This window comes from Tamandua tetradactyla, chromosome 4 (assembly GCF_023851605.1).
Source record: "Tamandua tetradactyla isolate mTamTet1 chromosome 4, mTamTet1.pri, whole genome shotgun sequence".
In the NCBI taxonomy this organism is placed as follows: Eukaryota; Metazoa; Chordata; class Mammalia; order Pilosa; family Myrmecophagidae; genus Tamandua; species Tamandua tetradactyla.
In genome coordinates, this window is record NC_135330.1 from 8,395,514 (window position 1) to 8,418,578 (window position 23,065).

The 23,065-nt window shown below is 35.6% G+C and overlaps 1 protein-coding gene across 5 annotated transcripts in view; it reads right to left on the bottom strand.

Annotated features, from left to right (window-relative positions):
• ASH1L (ASH1 like histone lysine methyltransferase) overlaps positions 1-23,065 on the bottom strand; it is a 340,594-nt gene that overhangs the window by 116,197 nt on the left and 201,332 nt on the right. For 4 of the 5 annotated variants that reach the window (XM_077156393.1, XM_077156395.1, XM_077156396.1 and 1 more), the window contains one exon: positions 10,646-10,825. The exons of the other annotated variant lie outside the window; for it this stretch is intronic. In XM_077156393.1, the coding sequence (XP_077012508.1) occupies positions 10,646-10,825 (180 nt within the window). The remainder of the gene's footprint in view (positions 1-10,645; positions 10,826-23,065) is intronic. 5 annotated transcript variants of the gene reach the window in all.

Genomic DNA, 23,065 nt, shown 5'->3' on the forward strand with positions numbered 1-23,065 from the left:
AAGAAAAAGGAAAGCTTATCTTTTCAGAAAAATCTCAGCTAATAAATGCTGAAGAAATGACAGAATTAGAAAAATTACCATTTTGCAACTAACAATGAAATAATTAATTTAGGCAAGGATCATCAATGAATGTTAAAGACATTAGATAAAGAAGACTACTGGAGAAAACGCCATAGCCTCAGAACTATCCTACACTACACTTACTAAGTACAATAGGAAAAATGTTACAATAGAGAGAGTTGATGGGTCACCCACGCTAACAAAGCAGTCAAATGGCATCACCAACAGTGGAACAACCTTTTTTTTTTTTTTACCTGGGCAGGCACTGGGAATCGAACCTGGGTCCTTGGACATGGCAGGCAAGCACTCTTATCTGCTGAGCCACCGTGGCCCACCCATTTTTTTTTTTTTTTTTAACATGGGCAGGCACCGGGAATCGAACCCAGGTCCTTGGGCATGGCAGGCAAGCACTCTTACCTGCTGAGCCACTGTGGCCCCAGTGGAACAATCTTAATCATATGTCTTTTGATATGGTGCATGAGGACATATAAAATATTACTGCCAAGAATACTTAAACCTGAGTTCAATCATGAAAAATGATTAGATAAATACAGAATGCGGGACGTTCTACAAGACAACTCCTTGAGTTGTAAAAAAGGGTCAAGGTCATTTAAAAAAAAGGTAGGGGAATGTCCTAGATTAAAAGAATAGAAAGACATAAGAATCACACATAATACATGAACTTTAGATTCTAGATTAAAACACAATAAAATATGCAGCTATAAAAGATATTTTTAGGACATGAATATGGATTATATTTTAGATGACATTGAATTACTATTAATTCTCTTAGGTCTGATAATGGTATTACGATTAGGAAGGAGAATGTCCTAGTCCTTAGGTGATACTTCTGAAATGCTTAGCCATAAAGTATCAGTGATATCTGAAACTTACTTTCAAATTGTCCAGTGGACAAAAAACAAGAATGTGTATGTGTGTAGAGAGATAAAACAATGGGGAATAATGTTGATAAGTGATAAATCTAAGTTAGGGGAGATGGGTGTTCATTTAGCCATTCCTTTAACTTTTCCGCAGGTTTGAATAGTTGAAAATTTTAAAATACAAAACTGGGAGGAAAATAGTATAGTCAGGGAAGAGAGCTTCTATCACATATGAAATTTACTTTTCTAGGCCTTGAGAAAGGTGGATTAGATAATTTCTAAGATATGTTAAAGTTGTACAGTGCTAATTACATTATTGTGCTTTTACTACAGATCTAATAAAACTATTTTAAAAAGTATCATTGGGTGTTTCATTTCCCAAAAGTCTAGCTTACAATACTGTCACTACTATAATTACTCTCACTAGAGGGGGCTATAACAACACAGCTGCTGATAACTACAAACATTTTTTCCTAGTGATAAAAAAGGACATATTAGATAGTAGTTTGGAGGCTATTCCCCCTCCTCAGTCAAGAGCTCTAGTTATTCAGAGCCCCAAGATGTGACCTGGCTAACAAGCATAGGAGACAAAGGTAGGAAACATTGTATGAGCTTTGTACAGAGATTTATACATTTGTGTAATAGGCCTTTTCACTCCTTATGTGTAGCTTTTTACCTGTAACCTTTATTACACTGAAAATTAAATGTAACTTTTGTAAAAGACAAAAAAAAAAAAAGGACATAGCCAAGTGTCTATAAGAAACAGAAGAAAATCTAAATGGGATCATGGAAACCTTCCAAAATCTCCCCCATTCCTACAAGTGGCAGACTAAACTTTAATCAAACAAGTGGCAGACTAATCTTTAATTCCTGAGAATACATACAGTTATAGCATGATACGTTCCACTCTCCATTAGGAGCCAAATCAAATGTGGAGAGCTCCTCAATAAAACTGCTGTTAATGCAATCTAATATAATCCAATACTGGATGTGACCTTTGGTTGCAAATACCATTTATTATTAAAAATTATATTCATTTTTTCAAATAAGAGGCAGGAGTTACCTTTAGCTAAAACATGATGGGTGATTACAGAGAAAAGGGGATAGAAAACACTCTTGGGAGAGTGAGATGCAGAAGAGCTAAGGTTTACTCTGACTGCCTACTGTATGCCAGGCATTTTACGTATGTCATCTCAGCTTAGTAACAGGTCTTTAGACACTAGAATTCACACTTTTAGCAGATAGTACAGAGCTCCTATATACCTGTTCTCTCTAAACTCACCATTGTCCCTATTATTAACACAATGCATTAGCGTAGTGCATTTGTTACAATGCAGTATATTAATACATTACTATTAACTAAAGTCCATAGTTTACATTAGGGTTCACTATTTGTATTACATAGTTTTATGGCTTTTGCCAAATGCATAATGTCATCCATAATTTATAGTATAACACAAAATAGTTTCACTTCCCTAAAAATCCCGTGTTCCAACGATGTATCCTTATCCTCCTCCTTCCCAACTTGTGGCAACCACTGATCTCTTTATTTTCTCTATTGTTTTGCATGTTCCAGAATGTAACATCATTGGAATTATACAGTATGTACCTTTTCAAACTGGCTTCTTTGATTAATTAATATGCATTTAAAGTTTTATGTCTTTTTGTGGATTGACAGTTCATTTCATTTTACTGCCAAATATTATTCCATTGTATGATGTACAATTTGTTTATCCATTCACCTTCTGAAGAACATCTTGGTTGCTTCTCATTTTTGACACTTACAAATAAACCTGATTTAAACATTCATGTACAGATTTTCATACAGAACTGTTTTCAACTCGTTTTGGTAAATACTGAGGAGCATACTGCTGAATTGCAGGATAAAACTATTTAACTTTATAAGAAAACTGTCAAACTGTTTTATAAAGCGAGTAAGCCCTTTTGCATTTCCCACCAGCAATGAGTGAGAGCTCGTTTTGCTCCACACCCTCACCAGCATTTGGTATTATCAGTTTTTTTTTTTTCAGTTTAGCCATTCTAATAGATGAGCAGTTGTATCTCATTCCTGTTTTTTTTTTTCCTGTTCTCATTCCTGTTTTAATTTGCAATTCCCTAATGACTGAGCATCTCTTCATATGTGTATTTGCTTTCTCTATATTTTCTTTGGTGAGGTTCAGATCTTTTGCCCACTTTTTAATTGGGTTGTTTTCTTAGTGCTCAGTGCTGCTGTTTTTTTTTCTTAACCCTTTTTTCTCTTTTTTTCACATGGGCAGGCACCAGGAATCAAACCTCGGTCCCTGGCAAGGCAGGCGAGAATTCTGACACTGAGCCACCACCGCACCGCCCTATTAACATTTTTAACTCACATTGTATAGATGTGAGATATAACATCTATACAAAAAAGTGATAAATTTCAAATTTTAACAAGCACTTATAGAACAGATTTCAATGTATGGTATGGGCTACAGTTTCACAATCTCAAGTATTTCCTTCTAGTACTCTAAGACAGTAGCAACTAAAAAGAAATATCAATGTAATGATTCTGCAGCCATACTCATTTGTTAAAACCTATCTTCTCTGTTACAAATCCTCTTTCTCCTTTGACCCTTCTCCCAATTTTTAGGGATATTGGGCAATGACCATTCTGACTTCATGTTGAAAAGGGTTCAACATCATGGGTTAAAGGGATGTAACTGGTTGACGTTCTTGGAGAGAATGATAACTCTGTGTTTCAGGGCTTATCTGGCATAGAAACCACCTGGAGATTTTAGGTTTCTGAAAAATAAACTTAGTGAGAGAAACTTTTATAGAGTTTCTGATAGAACCCTGGGTTTTTTTTTTAAGGGTTTACAGGAATATTGTTGGTTGATGCTTCGCATTTTATGGAAATGAACAATACCTAGCTGAACTTTGCATAAGAAAAACTCTAGAATAGCCTCTTGGCTACTGAAACCTCTTAGCCACTGATACCTTATTTTGTTACATTTCTTTTCCCCCTTTTGGTCAGGTAGGCATTGTTGATACCACAGTGCAAGGGCCAGGTTCATCCCTGGGAGCTATGTCTCTCACAGGGAGGAGGGTAATGATTTTCCCTGTAGAGTTGGGCTTACATAGAGAGAGGCCACATCTGAACAACAGATGAAGTTCTCTGGAAGTAACTCTTAGGCGTAATTATAGATAGGCTTAGCTTCTTCCTTATAGAAATAAGTTTCATAACAGCAAGCCTTCAAGATCAAGGGCTTTGCCTATTAACTTGGGAGTACCCAATGTTTGAGAAAGTATTAGGGATTTCCCAGGTGGAAAAGTTTAATAGTTCCATATTTTTTCTCCAGTCCCTCAAGGGACTTTTACTGCTCAGTTTTAAGTTCTGTGTATATTAAACAAATATAAACTCCTTTATTCAAGTTCTATATTTAAGACGTGTTTTAATAGTGTCTTCCAGTTGGTGGCTTGGGTTTTTCATTCTCCTAACAGTGTCTTTCTCATTATAGAAGTTTTCAATTTTAATGAAATCTAGCTTATCAATTTATTCTTTCATAGAATGTGCCTTTGGTGTTACATCTAAAAAATTCATCATCAAACACAGGTCACCTAGAGTTTCTCCTATGTTACTTAAGAGTTTTGTAGTTTTAAAAGGTGTAAATTTTTTTTAATGTGGATGTATGGTTGTTAAGCACCATTTGTTGAAAGGACGATCCTTTCTCTACTGAATAGTGTTTACTCTACTGTCAAAAATCAGTTGACAAAATTTGCGTGTATCTACCAGGCTCTGTATTCTGTTCCATTGATCTATTTGTCTATTCTTTTACCAATATTACAGAGTACTAATTAACATAGCTTTATAGTGCTTTTTCTTTCTTTTTTTTTGGGAGGAGCGGGGGTAAGTACACGGGCCAGGAATCGAACCTGGGCTTCCTGCATAGCAAGCAAGAAATCTACCACTGAACTACTCTGGTACCCCCTTATAATTAAGTTTTGAAGTAGGTAGAATCACTCCTACAATTCTGCTTTTCCACTTTAGTAATGTATTGTCTATTCTGGGTATTGTGTCTTTGCAAATAAACTTTATAATCAGTTTGTCAATATCCACAAAATAACATGTTGGGATTCTGGTTGGGATTACACTAAATTTGTAATGTAAATACGGACGATCTTAGCAATATCGAGTCTTAAGGTGCATTCCTACCAATGAATATAGAATATCTCTCCATTATTTAGATCATTGATTTCTTTAGATAGATTACCTCATATAGATCTTGTATGTATGACAGCATTATGAATAACTGTTCAAACAGCATCAGGTCCAAATGGATTCATTGGTGAATTCTACCAAACACTTAATGAAGAAATGATAACAACATTCAACAAATTCTTACAGAAACAGAAGTAGAGGGAACACTTTCTAACTCATTCTAGGAGGCCAGCATTATCTTAACACCAAAAGCAGGTAAAGACAATAAAGGAAAACTATATTCCAGTAACCCTCATAAATGTAGATCCAAAAATCCTCAATAAAATATTAGCAAATGAAACCAAACAATAACTAAAGACTTATGTACACAACCAACTGGTATTTATTGCAGGTATGCAAAATCTGATTCATTCTAAAATCAATTAATGTAATCCATCACACCAACAAGCTAAGAAGAAAAACCATACATCACATCAACAGATGTAACAAAAGCACTCGATAAACTCCAACATCTATTCATGATAAAAGTTCTCATCAAACTAGGAATAGAGGAGAACTTCTTCAACTAGATAAAGACCATCTGTAAAACATACTTAATGGGGAGAAACTAAATGCTTTGCTCCCTAACTACCAGGGAATCTGGAAACCAAGGAAAATATCAAATCCATATTTCTTTGAAGATCTGGAACTTTTCACAATGTGTCTTTTTAGTGCCATTGGTTTGGATCTGTGGCCCATGACCTCTAAATTTTTTTTCTGACAACTTTCTAATTTGTGGTGATCAAAGAATAAAGATCTGTAGTAAAGACAATGACATGAGTAAATACAGATCGTATTTTTTATTTGTAACTCCATTTTTTACATGTTATTGGGGCTAAAAGGCAAATGCATAAAAAATAATGATACATCAGTAGTTTTGGTCTGATAATATATAAACATGTAATTTGAGAGAAGAACTACATATAGGTGGGGGATGGATGGGTAAACAAACATAGTTTATGTATGCTACTGATTTTAAGTTGGTATCAAAGCAAATGAGGTTGTTATTGTTTTAGGATACTAAATTTAAGCCCCATGGGAACCACAAAGAAAATATCAGAGAATTTGTAACCCACAGAGACAGAAACTAGAGTAAAGGTTGACAGGGATGGGGTACAATGGGGAGGTAAAGTAAAATGACTGCAAGCTTTCTGTTTAGGATACAGGGAAAGTTCTAGTAATCGATGGTAGTGAGGATACTGTAACATTGTCAATATGATGAATCCCACTGAATGGTATGCTTGTGTGGGGTTGGGTTGTGAAGATTTATGTTATATATATGATTCCACAATTTAAAAGAAAAGAAAGAGAAACTAAAGTTACAATATCAATTAAATGCACAATGTGATACTAATGGAATCTAAGAATGGAGGAGAAAAGGTTCAAAAGGACATTATTGGGGTTTAATAAAAACTGGAATCCCGAGTGAATGCTTTGTATCAATGTTAAATTTTCTGAACCTGATGACTGCACTCAAGGTGACTGCATAAGTGAGTATCTTTGTTCTTAGGAGATGTACATGGAAGTATTATGTGTTCAAGGAGTATCATGTGTGCCAGCTGCTCTCACATATTTAAAAAATACATAAATGATTGGGAGAGGAGGGAGGAAAGGGAGGGAGGAAGGAAGGAAGGAAGGAAGGAAAGAAATAGGAAAGGTGGCAAAATGATAAAACTGATGAATTGGGGAAGGGCAATATGTGGACACTTTCTATGGATTTTAAATTACTTTTGCAACTGTCCTGTAAATTTGAAATTATTTCAAAATAAAAGTTAAAAAGTATAGATAGTTATCTCCCTTTCTTTTAAAGTAGTCACACAGGGTGCAGTTCAGGGATAATGTGGCACCTTAAAAGTATCTTCAGGACCTAGGTTCATTCTTTTCTGTTTACTTCTATCTCAGCACTAGGCCCCAATTCCCAAGATCACCACATGTTCCAAGATGGCTACTAGAGTCCAACTATCAGGTCTTCGTTACAGAGAGCAGAAAAGAGGAAAGGGAGTACAAGCATGTATTCTCTTTGTAAGAAAACTTTCAAAGCATTATTTATATATATAGAACATTGTCACATCGCACACTTAAGCCCCAAGGAAGGCTTGTGAAATATTTTAATCCAGGTGACAATGCCTAAAAAAAAAAAAAGAAAAAAAAGGTAGTATTCTGTCATTATGTATGGGAAAATGTTAAATACATTTTGGGAACATCTGATTAAGAATTACAATTAAGTTCACTTTTTAATTCTATGTTTCTACGTTTGTGCTTTCTCCTAATCAAATTCCTAAAATAGGGGAGTAGAATATTAATAATAAAATCAGATTATGGATCAAAAGGTCGATATCATCAACCAAAATCAGCATTTTTAAAATGTCCCTGCTCTGAAAAAAACTTTCACTCTGAAAATGGACTGAAATATCACCTTAATTACGTTAGAACATTGTCATCTCACATAAATAAATAGGAAGAAAATTACTGATAAAGAGCACTGATCAAGTTAATACAATATACATCTTTTATTTTTGAGGAGTGTTGCTCTATCATGTAATTTAAGACACACCTGTTACATGAATCGAAAATGAAAACTTGAAAGATTCAGCAATTACAAAAAATCAGATAACATGCTGTATGTCACTCCTTCTAAATACTTTTAGCCTATGTTCAGTTATATTCAATTCTGAATTGGCTTTTCTCTGGATTAGATTTCTAAAGTCTATACACAAAGTAATGAAAAATGGATTAAAAATGAAAGATACAGTCTATCCTGTACTTCTACCCTGGAAAGGTGTGGGTGTACTTTAAAAGGAAAACGAAGAAACATACATGTAATCACAATAAAGCTTAATGATATGCAGAGTTTATAATCGCTTTCAGAAACGAACAGCTTACTGTGCTGTGAAGCAATTGCATGGCAGAGGAGAAGGCTGGGAATCTTGGGGAATAGATGAGGAAAACAGTGTCAACAGAGTGGACAAAGTGATTAAAACACATCTGCATCTACTCCAGAGTGCACAAGCCCTGATAGCATTCCTTAAAAAGCCACCCGTTCAAGCAGGCAGAGTGCCACATTAAGCTGCCTTCTCCAAAGTTGTTTAGAACTAAGTAGTTCCAAGGACAGCAGAATATACACACTTGATGGCCTAACCAATGAAAAGTGAAAAGTTTTTTTTCTTTTTTGAATGTCTATTTTTAGTGCAACTTAAACAGAACTTTATTTAAACTTGGGCTCCAATCCAACCCCCCACTTCAATTACCTTAGGATAAAGAGAGTTATGGAAGCAAGCAAAACAAGATTATAAAGGACTGCACTTTAAATATGATTATCAATTTCAAGGGACAGAGACACTTGAACGTTTTGCAATACCAAACTTAAATTACATGGGCCAGTGTTTGAATGGAACCTGTTAACGGCGTTATCCTGACGTTTCTGAGTTTCAACCTAAGAAGATGCAGATGTGTCTTAATCATTTTGTCCATTCTGTTGATACTGTCTTCCTTACCCATTCCCCCAGATTTCTAGCTTTCTCCTCGGTTATGCATTTTCTTCACTGCACAGCATGCTGTTTGTGCTGAAAAGATTCTAAGCTCTGCAAAGCATTAAGCTTTATTGTAATTACATGTATGTTTCTTCTTTTTGTTTTTAAAGCACATTCACATCTTTCCAGTGTAGAATTACAGGAGAGAAAACAATCTTTCCTTTTTCTCTTTCTTTTCCTTCTGGACTTCCACAATGTGTATACTGGTATGCTTGATGACAGAACTTACCTTGAATGCCAGGAAGTAACCAAAAGAAAAGAAGGAAAAAAGAAAACACCCTTTCCTGTCTCTGTAGATTGACCTATGCTTGACATGTGCTGTACTGACATGAATAACCCTTCTTCCCTGGGAAACAGTTCCTTCATGGTCCTGGGTACTGCATCCTATGTCCCACAGCCAGCAAATCTATGCCCTAAGAATCCACTTTACAACACTTCCATGGTATTCTGTATGAGAGCTCTGTGAGCTACCTTTTACATGCAGAAAGTCCCTTCAGGCCACCACCAGACATAAATATTCCAAGTATGTGCATGAGGGTTACTGTGCTCCTTCTGGAACTGGGACCAAGGATCCACACTGGAGTCTGCTGGCTCCATGTCAAGTTGATGAGGGTTGGGGAGAGGCCATCTAGGGCACTGGAAGAGCCTCCCTCTTTGCAGTGGCCTTTTTTTTTTTGATTCAGCACTTGTCCTGTTATTGCAAACTTTGTTTCCTGGAACTCTGAGAAAAAGATGTTTCTTGTTGGTTGTTCAAAGCTTCTCACTCAGTCAGCTTGATCAAGACCAATGTCTATCTTTATAAAGTCTTGGTTAACTGGAAGGACTTCCTATTATTGGCAGCTGAAACTAAGTTTAACTGATAAAACATTTTTAAGACCTCAAAATACAAAGATCTTTTATGAATATCTACCTCAATGACAAATCAATGACAAATCTTTTGAATGTATAATACAGAAAGTGCTATGGTTTATATGTTATTCACTTGTGTTCACACCAACACAGACATATCTCTAAAATCTAACCTCTCATCTTTCAATTTTACTCATAATTGCCTGAGTTCAGACCCTCAGGACCTTTTGATGGATACTGTGTTTCTGCCACTAGCATCTCTCTCATTCAATTAGTTTTCTACCCTGTTGCCAGAGTTATCTTAAAACACAATTCTGCACATTTCATCTCTTTTTCTAAGAATCTCATTTTTGAGCATCACATGATATAGACTTAGTAAATTCACATATTAGAGTCTGCTGAATCCATGTTCATGGTGTCTTTAATCAAGCTATGATTATTTTCTACAACAACACAATATTTCAGAAACAATGAACTTTAAAGTTTTTCTGATATGAGAAATCTTTGGGTGCTACTATGTGCCTCTGTACATGCTATTCTTTCTAATATGCTCTTTTCAATAGCGCAAACTCATATTCTACCTCCAAAACGAAATTCAACTATACTTTATGAAATATCTCTTACTTTATAGGTTTTGTTATTTCTTTGGAGATTTAACATTTCTCAGAGTGCTTATGAGGTTATAATCATATGTTCAACATCATTCTATTCCAGGCAGTATGAAACTATGAAAAATAGGAAGGGAATTTTATTGTCCTTATTCTGGAAAACTGCCTGGAACAAAGAAAGCATTCAATCAATGATAAATGAATGCAGATCAAAATGAAGATCATTTTAGCTATACAGATAGTGCCATTTTTTTTTTTTTTACATTTTAGTTAACAAAAAAAGCATTATTAGAAAGCAAACTATAGTAATGTAATCCAGAAAGGCAGAGAGTAGATAAAGATCAAGGGCTGTAATCAGTTCCATAAAACATGGTACAATTTAAAAACATTGCATTATGTTTTTAAATATTCAAAGTATACTTTTGAAACACAAAATAACAGGTCTTTAAAGGAATTTCAAAGCTGATTGGTGCTACTACTTACTCTGTAGTTTTGTAAACGTCAGAATACAGCCCTGCTTTCTGATACTTCTTCTTTGGAGGACGAGGGGCCTTCTTTTCCCTTGGGACAAGTGAGAGCACTGGTTGTAAGGTACTTTCAGGGTCAGGAAGTTTGGCTGGGATTTCAGGAGTATTAAGAATTTCAACTGCTGCTTCAGTAAAGCTAGAAAGAGAAATATAAAGATAATTTTACTGTGAAAAAATTATTTCCCAGCAAATGAATGTCTACTATAAAAAAAGACAGCTATTTAAAAAGAGATATGGGCTAGCTGCAATACAGTAATGATAGTACACTGAATGAAGCTGAATGTGAGAATGATAGAAGGAGGAGGCCTGGGGGCATAAATGAAATCAGAAGGAAAGATAGATGATAAAGACTGAGATGATATAATCTAGGAATGCCTAGAGTGTACAATGATAGTGACTAAATGTACAAATTAAAAAATATTTTTGCATGAGGGAGAACAAAGAAATGTCAATACTGCAGGGTGTTGAAAATAGATGGTGATTCATATTTTAAAACTTTAATTTATGTGTGAGACAAAAGCAAAAAATGTTTATTTGGTACAAAATTTATATTTTGACTAGCGCATTTCCTAATATAACTTATATGGACAGCTTAATTGAAGACCATAAGAACATGGAACCTTGAGTAGGGCATGAGATTCTGTAGGTTTGTCCAGAGTGATGCCCTGATAAATCCCAGAGTGATCTGAACAGTGAGTAAAAAAGTATTTGCAAAGTCCCCCTGGGGGAATGGTGAGAAAGGCAGAAAATTCAACTTTCCCATGTGGAAAATTCCTGATATTGTTACAAGAAGTGGGGACAACCAAAGCAATAGGCCAAGCCATCAATCCTGGGGTTTTTCATATGAAATTTATTCCCACAAAGGATAGGCTAAGCCTACTTAAAGTTAGGCCTAAGAGTCAACATTAAGAGAACCTCTTTTGTTGCTTAGATGTGATCTCACTCTCTGAGCCAGCACGACAAGCAAACTCACTGCCCTTTTCCTCTCTACATGGGACATGACTCCTAGGGGTGTAAACCTTCCTGGCAACGTGGGACAGAAATCCTAGAATGAGCTACGACTCAGCACCAAGGGATTGAGAAAACTTTCTTGACCAGAAGGGGGAAGAGTGAAATGAGACAAAGTGTCAATGGCTGAGAGATTTCAAACACAGTCAAGAGGTTATCCTGGAGGTTATTCTTACGCATTAAAAAGATATCCCCTTTTTTAGTAAGGCGTAACCAAGCTGGAGGGAATTGCCTGAAAATGCAGAGCTGTGTTCCAGTAGCTATGTTTCTTTAGGACGACTGTATGATGATACAGCTTTTGCAATGTGACTGTGTGGTTGTAAAAACCTTGTGTCTGATGTTCCTTTCATCTATGGTATGAACAGATGAGTAAAACGTGGATTAAAAATAAATAATGGGGAATAAATGTTAAAAAATAAATTTAGTACATTGAAATGTTAGTGATCAATGAAAGGGAGTAGTAAGGAGTACAGAAAAAAAAGGGGAAACAAAGGCTAAAATACATTGGGTACATGGAAATTCTAGCAGTCAATGAGAGAGAAGAGTAAGGGATATGTATGCATGAGTTCTTTTCTTTTTTCTTTTTATTTCCTTTTCTGAATTGATGCAAATGTTCTAAGAAATGATCATGGTGATGATATTGTGAGTTTTTGATTATATACCAGGAATGGAATGCTCATATAGTAAGAATGTTCATGTTCGTATGTTGTTATGTTAAAAAAAAAAAAAAAAGACATATGGGTAATTTCTCATATTGGAGTAAATGGGACAAGACTGATCTCCTGATGTAAACTACCAGAAGCATGGAAAACTACCAGAAAGTTGAGTAAAACTTATGAAACAGTTATTATGAGACACTGAGCAACAATCAGCATAGGACTGTGATTTTTAACTAAATGTAAATTAAGGAATTGCCCCGGCTTTTGAGCAAAGGTACTTTGTGTACTAGGGAGAATCTAACAGAGAATGGTCAACTTCATGGTTTGAGAAAAGAGAGATCAGGGTAGGGGTGGGCTAAGGTAGCTGGAATTCGTGGGGCAGAGTGTGGGTGTTGAGAAAGCTGTGCAGTACAATAATTCTAGAAATCTCTGTATGGGTCTCCTCGAGTATATTGGTAAACACTAAATTGTACATGAGAAGGGAGAAATTATGAGGCTGTACAAGGAACTACCAGTAGACTATAAAATGAACTGTAAAATTCCCTGAGCTAATACCTGCTGGCAAATACTCAAGTTCTAAATGGAAAGATTGTAAAGATATTACTAAAAACCTATGGCATTAAGAGACCTCGGAAAAGTAATGTAACCAATACTGGCAGGTATAAACCTACCCTGGAATAAAAATCTGCCCCAACAAAGCTTAAAAACAATTCTCAAAAGGATCTAAGCTGACTTGAAAATACACAAACTGCCTACCAAAACAAACATGTACACTTGATAAAGGAAGACAACAAAATCCAGACACACAATGTAATATTTGAAAAACACTGTATCAAATAAATTCTAAATATGCCAAAAACTGGAAAATGTGATCCAGGAGAAAAGTTATTTAATAAAAACAGTCCCAGAAATTAACAGAAAGGCAAACGCTTTAAACAGCACTATTATAAGTACAATAAAGGGATTAGAGGGAAACATGAAGATAATGAAGAGAGGATTGGAAGACATGAATAAAATATCCAAAAAGAATCTCAAAAGCAGAAAAATACAAAACGTGAAATGAAAAATTCACTGGAGAGTGTTTAACAGCATATTAGACATTACTGAAGAAAAGACAATGAACCCAAAGTCACAGCAATAAAAATTATTCAATTGATACACAGAAGATTTATCTGTAAAAAAATTCATAAATTCATTGATTTATGGGGCAATAAAAAGCAACTGGAAACGTGGAACCCCAGGAGAGAAGAAAAGAGAAGAAAAACTTAAAAAAAAAATTATTCAAGGGTGTGCAAGGGTAGTTCAGTGGTAGAATTCTTACCTGCCATGCAGGACACCCGGGTTTGATTCCCAGTCCATGCACTTCCCCAAAACCAAACAAACAAAAATACAACAAATGGTGCTGCAAAAACAGGATACACACATGGAAAAAATAATGAAATGTGACACTGCCATTCAGCATACCGAAAAAAAAAAATAAATTGTCCAAAATTTTCCAATTTGGTAAAAACTATAAACTCAGTTCCAAGAAATTAAATGAACCATAAATAGGATAAATTAAAATAGAAAAACCAATGCATATCACCAAAAACTTGCTGAAAACAAGTGATGAAGAAAAAAAATCAAAAGTAGCCAGAGGAAAAAAAACATATTACAAATATAGGTATAAACATAAGAATGATGGCAGATTTCATATTTGAAACAATGCAAGCCAGAAGAGAACGAAACATCATTCGAAAGACTTAAAGGTAATAAAACAAAACAAACCTTATTAAAATACAATTCTAAATCAAACAAATATGTTTTAAAAATGTAAATGGATTAAACTCTCTTATTAAAAGGCAGAAATTGGTAGAGTGGGTAAAAAACACAATCCATTCATATGCTGTCTACAGGACACTCACTTTAGATATAAAGATACAGAGGGTGGGTGCAAAAGAGTAGAAAAAGATAACCCATGCAAATAGTAACAAAAATAGAGCTGGAATGGCTATATTACCGCTAGGCAAAATAAACTTAAATTCAAAATAGATTACAAAGAAAAGAGGTTATAAGAGACAAAGAACAACATTATATATATAAATATTGCTAAAATGTTTAATCCAAGAAGATACAATAATTATAAATATTTATGCATTAAACAACAGAGCTCTAAATATATAATACAAAATCTGACGAAATGAAGGGAGAAGTAGATGGTTATATCATAATAGTTGGAGACTTTAATACATGACTTTCAATAATGTTCAGAATTAGACATAAGATCAATAAGGAAATAAAGGACTTGAAAAACACTATAAACCAATTACAGCTAACGTACATATATAAGCCACTCCACCCAACAGCAAAATATACATTCTTCTCGAGTGCACTGCCTCTCCTCATTCCTGAATAGATCATATATTAGATCATGAATCAAATATTAGTCAATTTAAAAAGACTGAAATCATACAAACAAATTTCCCTGGCCACAATAGAAGGAAGCTAGAAAACAATAAAGAAAACTGGAAAATTTATAAATATATGGAAATTAAACACACTTAAACAACAAACGGGTCAAAGAAGAAATCACAAGAAAAATTAGAAAATACCTAGAGACAAGTGAAAATGAAACAAGAACATCCATAACTTACAGGATGCAGCAAGGGCAGTGCTCAGAGGGAAATTTCTAACTGTTAAGTGGATACATTAAAAGAGGAACACCGAAATACAAAGTGAGCAGAAAGAAGGAAATAGTAATGATAGGAGATGAACAGAAGAGAAAAACAAAAGAATGAACAAAACAAAAAGATGGTTCTTTGAAAGATAAATTAGACAAGTCTTTAGCAAGAAAGACCAAAAAAAAAAAAAAGAGGATGAAAGTAATTAAAATCAAGAATGAAATGGGGGACATTACCATTGATCTTACAGAAAAGGGTCATAAGAGAGTACTATGATCAATTGCATGGCAACAAATTAGATAACCTAGATGAAAAAGAAAAATTCATAGGAATGTAAAAGTTATCTAAACTGACTCAAGAAGAAATAAAAGATCTCAACAGATCTTGAACAAGGAAAGAGAATGAACCAGTAATAAAAAAACCAACAAAGAAAAATCCAGGAGCAGATGGCTTAACCGCTGAATTCTACTAAACATTCAAAGAAGAATTAACACCTATCTTTTCACCATAAATACCAATAGGAGCAACCCCAAGAAATGTCTAGTCTCTTTACTCAAAGGATCAGGAAAAGGACAATGTAGTAAGACAGACTTTTAGGCAATAACCACCCTATAACAGCCAAACACCACACACCCACAGTATTCTCATTAAAGACCAAACGGGGAACCTAAGGCAGCCACCTTTACCCAAGTGTAACACATCAATCTCTATCCTCCACTGGGGTGGAATTATAGAAGACCAAGAAGAGCCAGGACATTCATCCCCACCCTGGGGTTAAAGAGGCATCTGTTTCTTCTCATTCAGTGGCAAAAGAATGAGAAGAAAGAATTTTCACCAACATCTTGCAGTAATAAGGCTTTGTTGGTAGAGGTCATGCGGGAAACAGTAACAATGTTTCAGTATGCTTGCCAGCAAGGGAGGTGGCAATGGAGTTCTAGTGGGGAAGCTTAAACCCAACAACCTTAGTAATAAGTGGTAATGAAACACACATTTCTTCCTCTCAATACAGCCAAATAAGAGTGTGTGAGGAATCTGAATTTTCAACCCCACTTTGCATTAGCAAGGCAGTAACTCTCTTTCTCCACTGTCATGGTGTCAGAGCATAGTGTGAGAAACCAGGAACGAGGCTGCAAGCCTCCAGGAAAGTTACGCGGAAACAGAATGAACTGGGATCAAGGCTTTGAAGTTTCAGGAAGTAGGTTTTATTAGTCTATGGCCATAGGGCTCAGCCAAGTAGCCTCTGAAAGTCTGAGCCCTTATCAGGGGCTGATACAAGATATTTAAGGACAGAATGGCTAGTAGCATTTTCCTAATATGGTAACTGGTTACACTTGAGGGAGGTGATTGGCTGCTCGCTGGTGGCCAGAACCAAGAAAGGTTGTGAAAGCTGCGGTTACAGGAGCGGATGAGTGGTTACAGGGGGAGGGGCCTGCTTGCTGCCAGGAGCTTGCTTGCTATAAGAGGAGTTCTACTAAAAGACAAGATGTAAATAAAATCCAGAATCTTATAATATTCGAAATGTTCATAGTACGATAAAAAATCATGTGTCATAAGAAGAATCAGGAAAATCGCAATGTGAAAGAGCAAAAGAAAATGAATAGATAACAATGTGAGATAACACAAGTTGGAATTACCTGACAAGGCTTTTAAAGCAGTCATCATAAAAATACTTCAACAAACAATTAAAAACATAAATGACACAATGAAAAAAAAAAGTCACAGCAAAGAAATAGAAAATATAAGTGAGAATCAAATGAAAACCTTTAGAGCTGAAAAAGTTATGAATTGAAAATTAAAAAATCTCACTAGTAAGGATCAACAGCAGAATGCAGAGGTCAGAGAAAAGAATTAGTGAACTTGAAGACAGAGCAATGGAAATTACCCAATCTGAACCTGAGAAAACAGACTGAAAAATGAACAGAACTAGGAATGTGTGGGACTATAGCAAAAGAACTGACAACTGCATCATCAGAGACAAGAAGGAGAGCAAAAGAACAGTGGGGCTGAAAAAAAAAAATCAAATTATGGCTGAAAAATGTCCAAATTTGCTGAAAGATATAAACTATACATTCAAGAAGCTGAACAAACTTCTAATAGGACAAACTCAAAGAAATTCATGCCAAGACAATTATAATCAAACTTCAGAATGCTAGATAAATTTTTTTGAAAACAACGAGACAGTAATGATTCCTTACCTGATAGTGGAAAAGCAATTTCTCATTTGAAACAATGGAGGCCCAGAAGGAAGAAGCAAATTTTTTAAGCACTGAAAGGAAAGAACTTTCAACCCCAAATTGTATACACAGTGAAAATATCCTTCAGGAATGAAGAGGATATCAAGACATATTCAAATGAAGGAAAACTAAGAAAATTTGTCAACAACACCAACTCTTTAAAAATGGATAAAGGTAGTTTTATAAGCAAAAATGAAAAATAAAAGGAATCTTGGAACATCAGAAAGGTAGAAAGAAAACAAAAAGAGCAAAAATATGGTAAACACAACAGAATTTCTCCTTGAGTCTTCTAATTATATTCGATGATTAAAGCAAAAAGTCTAACTGACAATTTCAGTGTAAGTAAAGAAAATAGTTAAAACAATTATATTATAAATGGAGGATGCAAAAGTTACATAAATATAAGTCTTCTTTACTAAAACTGGTAAAATGTTGACAACACAGATCTTCTGGCAATGGAATAGTGCTGTATCTTGATTGCAGTGGTAGTTATGGATTTGGATACATGTAATAAAATAGCACAAAACCATACATACATATTGCTATTATATAAATTATGAAAAATATACCTAACCACTAGGAAAACATGGAATAAGAGTTGATGGGACCTATCTGTACTACCTATGCAACTTCTTGTAAACCTATAATTAGTTAAAAATGAAATAAAACTCTTTAAAATGAGCCGAGAGAAACAAGTGTTAGAGAAAATGTGGAGAAAGAGATGTACCTATTCACTGTTGGTAGGGAAGCTGAGAGGCGTGCCACCTCTGGAGGGTAGAGTGGTGGTTTCACAGGGGAGGTGGGGCTGCGATATGATCCTGTAACCCATTTGCTAGGTATATAACTGGAGAAACTGAGAGTGGGATTCCGAATGGACATCTGAACACTGGTGATTTTGATGGTAGTGTTTCTGATTCACAATGGATGCAGGTGGCCTAAGAGTATGACTGAGGAACCGAAGGGGGACCAATTGTGTATGCATACAATGGACTACCAAGCAGCTGCAAGTAGGAATATCCTGTATACATACAATGGACTACTGAGCAGCTGCAAGTAGGAAAGAAGTTGTGAGGCTTGTAACTAGGTGTATGAACCTTAAGGATTGTATGTTGAATGAAATGTCAGGAACAAAAAGACAAATATTGTCATGCCTCAATCATATGGACTAACTATAATATAAAAACTTGGTGAAATGATGTGGAAAACATGGGTTATCAGGTTGGGATCTACTGTAAAGGGTCCTACATTGTAAACTTTTACAGGAGTCATGTATATTCAGGACTTGTAACTGTTATTTCTAAATTCTGAGACACTGAGCTATTTGTTTATAACCTGGTCATTTCCAGAAACTTTGGGTATTTATGTGACACCTTAGAACTCTGAAGCTATAAAAGTCAGCAGGAAGTGCTTATATATATATAGGAAGTGTTTAAAAAGTTGAAAAAGTGATCAGACTTGAGTAGAGATACGAATAAAGATGATATGAAGATGATATGAATGAAGTTGGATAGGACTAAAGTAAACAAGAATACTGGGTAAAGGATGATACTGTCTATATTTTTTTTTTTTTTTTACAGAGAGAAGGAAGGAAGGATAGAAGGAAGGAAGAGAGGAAGAAAGGGAAACATCTTTTAAACATTTTCTTGTTTTATTGTATTTTGTTTCTCCGTTTTCGTTACATGGGCTGGGGCCGGGAATCGAACCGAGGTCCTCCGGCATAGCAGGCAAGCACTTTGCCCGCTGAGCCACCGCGGCCCGCCCTATACTGTCTATATTTTAAAACTTCAACTTATTCGTGAAACCAAAGGGAGAGATGTTATTTAGTATAAAATGTATATTTTGTGTAGTGCATTTTCTAATTTAACTTGTATGATCAGCTTAGCTGAACACCATAAGTACATGGAATCTTGAACTTATGAGATTTTGTTGGTTTGTCCAGGTTAGAGTGATGCCCTGATAAGTCTGAGAGTGATTTGGACAATAAAGAAGTACTTGCAGGGTCTCCTTGGGGAAATGATGAAAAGGGGAAAGGTTCAATTTCTGATCTGGAGAATTTCTGATATTCTTGCAAGCAGCGGGGACAACCAAATCAATGTGCCAAGCCCCCGATCTTGAGGATCGCCCCTGTAAAACTTATTTCTGCAAAGGATATGCTAAGTCTAATTTAAATTAGGCCTAAGAGTCACCCCCAGAGAAACACTTTTGTTGCTCATATGTGGCCTCTCTCTAAGTCAACTTGGCAGGTGAACTCACTGCCATCCCCACTACGTGGGACATGATTCCAAGGGGTATAAATCTCCCTGGCAATGTGGGACAGAAACCTGCATGAGCAGGGACCCAACATCAAGGGATTGAGAAAGCCTTCTTGACCAAAAAGGTGAAGAGAGAATGAGACAATATAAAGTTTCAGGGGCTGAGAGATTTCAGAGTCGAGAGGTTACCATGGAGGTTCTTTTTTGTTTTTATTAAAAAAATTTGTTTTTAAATACAATACCTAACAAATGGAAACATTCTTATTTTGATCATTCCATTCTACATATATAATCAATAATTCACAAGATCATCACAGGGGTGCATATTCATCATCATGATAATTTCTTGGAACATTTACATCTATTCAGAAAAAGAAATAAAAAGAAAAGTGAAAAAAATTTATATATATAATACTCCTTACCCCTCCCTTTCATTGATCACTAGCATTTCAAACTAAATTTATTTTAACTTTTGTTCCCCCTATTATTCATCTTTATTCCATATTTTCTACTCGTCTGTTGACAAGGTAGATAAAAGGAGCATCAGACACAAGGTTTTCACAATCACACAGTCACACTGTGAAAGCTATATCATTATACACTTATCTTCAGAAACATGGCTAGTGGAACACAGCTCTGCATTTTCAGGCAGTTCCCTCCAGCTTCTCCATTACATCTTGCAGAACAAGGTGATATCTACTTAATGCATAAAAATAACCTCCAGTATAACCTCTAGACTGTGTTTGGAATCTCTCAGCCATTGACACTTTGTCTCATTTCAATCTTCCCCATTTTGGTAGAGAAGGTTTTCTCAGTCCCTTGATGCTGACTCTCAGCTCATTCTAGGATTTCTGTCCCATATTGCCAGGAAGGTCCACACCCCTGGGAGTCATGTAGACAGGGGGAGGGTGGTGAGTTTGCCTGTTGTGTTGGCTGGAGAAAGAGGCACATCTGAGCAACAAAAGAGGCTCTCGTGGGGATGAATCTTCGGCCTAATTTTAAGTAGACTTGACCTATCCTTTGTGGGGTTAAGTTTCATATAAACAAACCCCAAGACTGGGGGATCAGCCTATAGCTTTGGTTGTCCACACTGCTTGTGAGAATATCAAGAATTCAACTTGGGGAAAGGTGAATTTTCCTCCTTTCTCACCATTCCCCAAAGGGGATTTTGCAAATACTCTTTTATTCACTGTTCAAATCACTCTGGGATTTATTGGGGCATCACTCTGGACAAACCCACAAAATCTCAGGTCCTACTCAAGGTTCCATGTACTAGTGGTGTTCAATAAGCTGCCTACATAAGTTATATTAGGAAATGCACTAGTCAACATACAAATTTTGTATGAAATAAACATGTGCTTTAGTCTCAACAATAACGTAAAATTTTAAAATATTAATTACCATCAATTTTCAGCAGCCTGCAGTAATGACATTCTTTGTTCTTCCTCATGCAAAAACATTTTTAAAATTTGTACATTTAGTCACTATCATTATATACTCTAAGCATTCCTAGATAATACCATCTCAGTCTTTATTGTCTATGTTGCTTTCTGATTTCATTTGTGTCCCCAGCCCTCCTCCCTCTATCATTCTCTATTCAGTTTCATTCAGTGTTTTAACATAATTGTATTACACTTAGGGAGTAATGTGCTGTCCATATCTGAGTTTTTATACTCAGTCCTGTTGCACAATCTGTATCCCTTCAGCTCCAGTTACCCAATATCTTACCCTATTTCTACCTCCTGATGGTCTCTGTTACCAATGAAATTCTCAAAGTTTATTCACTAATGTCAGTTCATATAAGTGAGACCACACAGTATTTGTCCTTTTGTTTCTGGCTAATCTTACTCAGCACAATGTCCTCAAGGTCTATCCATGTTGTCACATACTTTGTAAGTTTATTCTGTCTTATGGCTGCATAATATTCCATCGTATGTATATACCAGTTTGTTTAGCAACTCTTCTGTTGATGGACATTTTGGCTGTTTCCATCTCTTGGCAATTGTAAATAATGCTGCTATAAACATTAGTGTGCAAAAGTCCATTTGCGTTCTTGCCCTCGTGTCCTCTGAGCAGATATCTAGCAATGCTATTACCGGGTCATATGGCAATTCAATATTTAGCTTTTTGAGGAACTGCCAAACTGCCTTCCACACAGCCGTTGTACCATTTGACATTCCCACCAACAGTAGATAAGTGTGCCTCTTTCCCCACATCCTCTCCAGCATCTGTCATTTTGTTTTATTGATAATGGCCATTCTGGTGGGTGTGAGATGATATCTCATGGTGGTTTTGATTTGCATTTCCCTAATAGCCAGGGAACTTGAGCATCTCTTCATGTGCCTTTTGGCCGTTTGTATTTCCTCTTCTGAGAAGTGTCTGTTCAAGTCTTTTGCCCATTTTGAATTTGGGGTGGCTGTCTTTTTGTTGTTGAGTTGAACAACTTATTTATAAATTCTGGATAGTAGACCTTTATCTGAAATATCGTTTCCAAATATTGCTTCACATTGTGTAGGCTGTCTTTCTACTTTCTTGACGAAGTTCTTTGATGCACAAAAGTGTTTAATTTTGAGGAGTTTCCATTTACTTATTTCTTTCTTCAATGCTTTTGTTTTGGGTGTAAGGTGTAGGAAACCACCTCCTAGTATAAGATTTATAAGACATTTTCCTATATTTTCTTCTAACAGTTTAACAGTCTTAGATCTAATGTTTAGGTCTTTGGTCCACTTTGAGTTAATTTTGTATAGGGTGTGAGAAATGGATCCTCTTTCATTCTATTGAATATGGATATCCAGTTCTCTAGGCACCATTTATTGAAGAGATTGTTTTGTCCCAGGTGAGTTGGCTTGACTGCCTTATCAAAGATCAGTTGTCCACAGATGAAAGGGTCTATCTCTGAACACTTTATTCTGTTCCACTGGTCAGTATATCTGTCTTTATGCCAGTAACATGCTGTTTTGACCACTGTAACTTCATAATATGCCTTAAAGTCAGGTAGTGAGTGACCTTCGACTTCATTTTTTTTTCTCAGTATACATTTAGGTATTCGAGGCACCCTGCCCTTCCAGATAAATTTTTTTTTTATTACTAATGGAAAGAAAAAAAAAAAAAGAAATTAACACAACATTTAGAAATTATACCATTCTACATATGCACTCAGTAATTCTTAACATCATCACATAGATGCATGATCATCGTTTCTTAGTACATTTGCATTGGTTTAGAAGAACTAGCAACACAACAGAAAAAGATATAAAATGTTAATATAGAGAAAAGAAATAAAAGTAGTAATAATAGTAAAAAAAAAAAAAACAAACAAAAAAAAAACCCTATAGCTCATATGCAGCTTCATTCAGTGTTTTAACATGATTACTTTACAATTAGGTATTATTGTGCTGTCCATTTTTGAGTTTTTGTATCTAGTCCTGTTGCACAGTCTGTATCCCTTCAGCTCCAATTACCCATTGTCTTACCCTGTTTCTAACTTCTGCTGGACTCTGTTACCAATGACACATTTCAAGTTTATTCTCGAACGTCCGTTCACATCAGTGGGACCATACAGT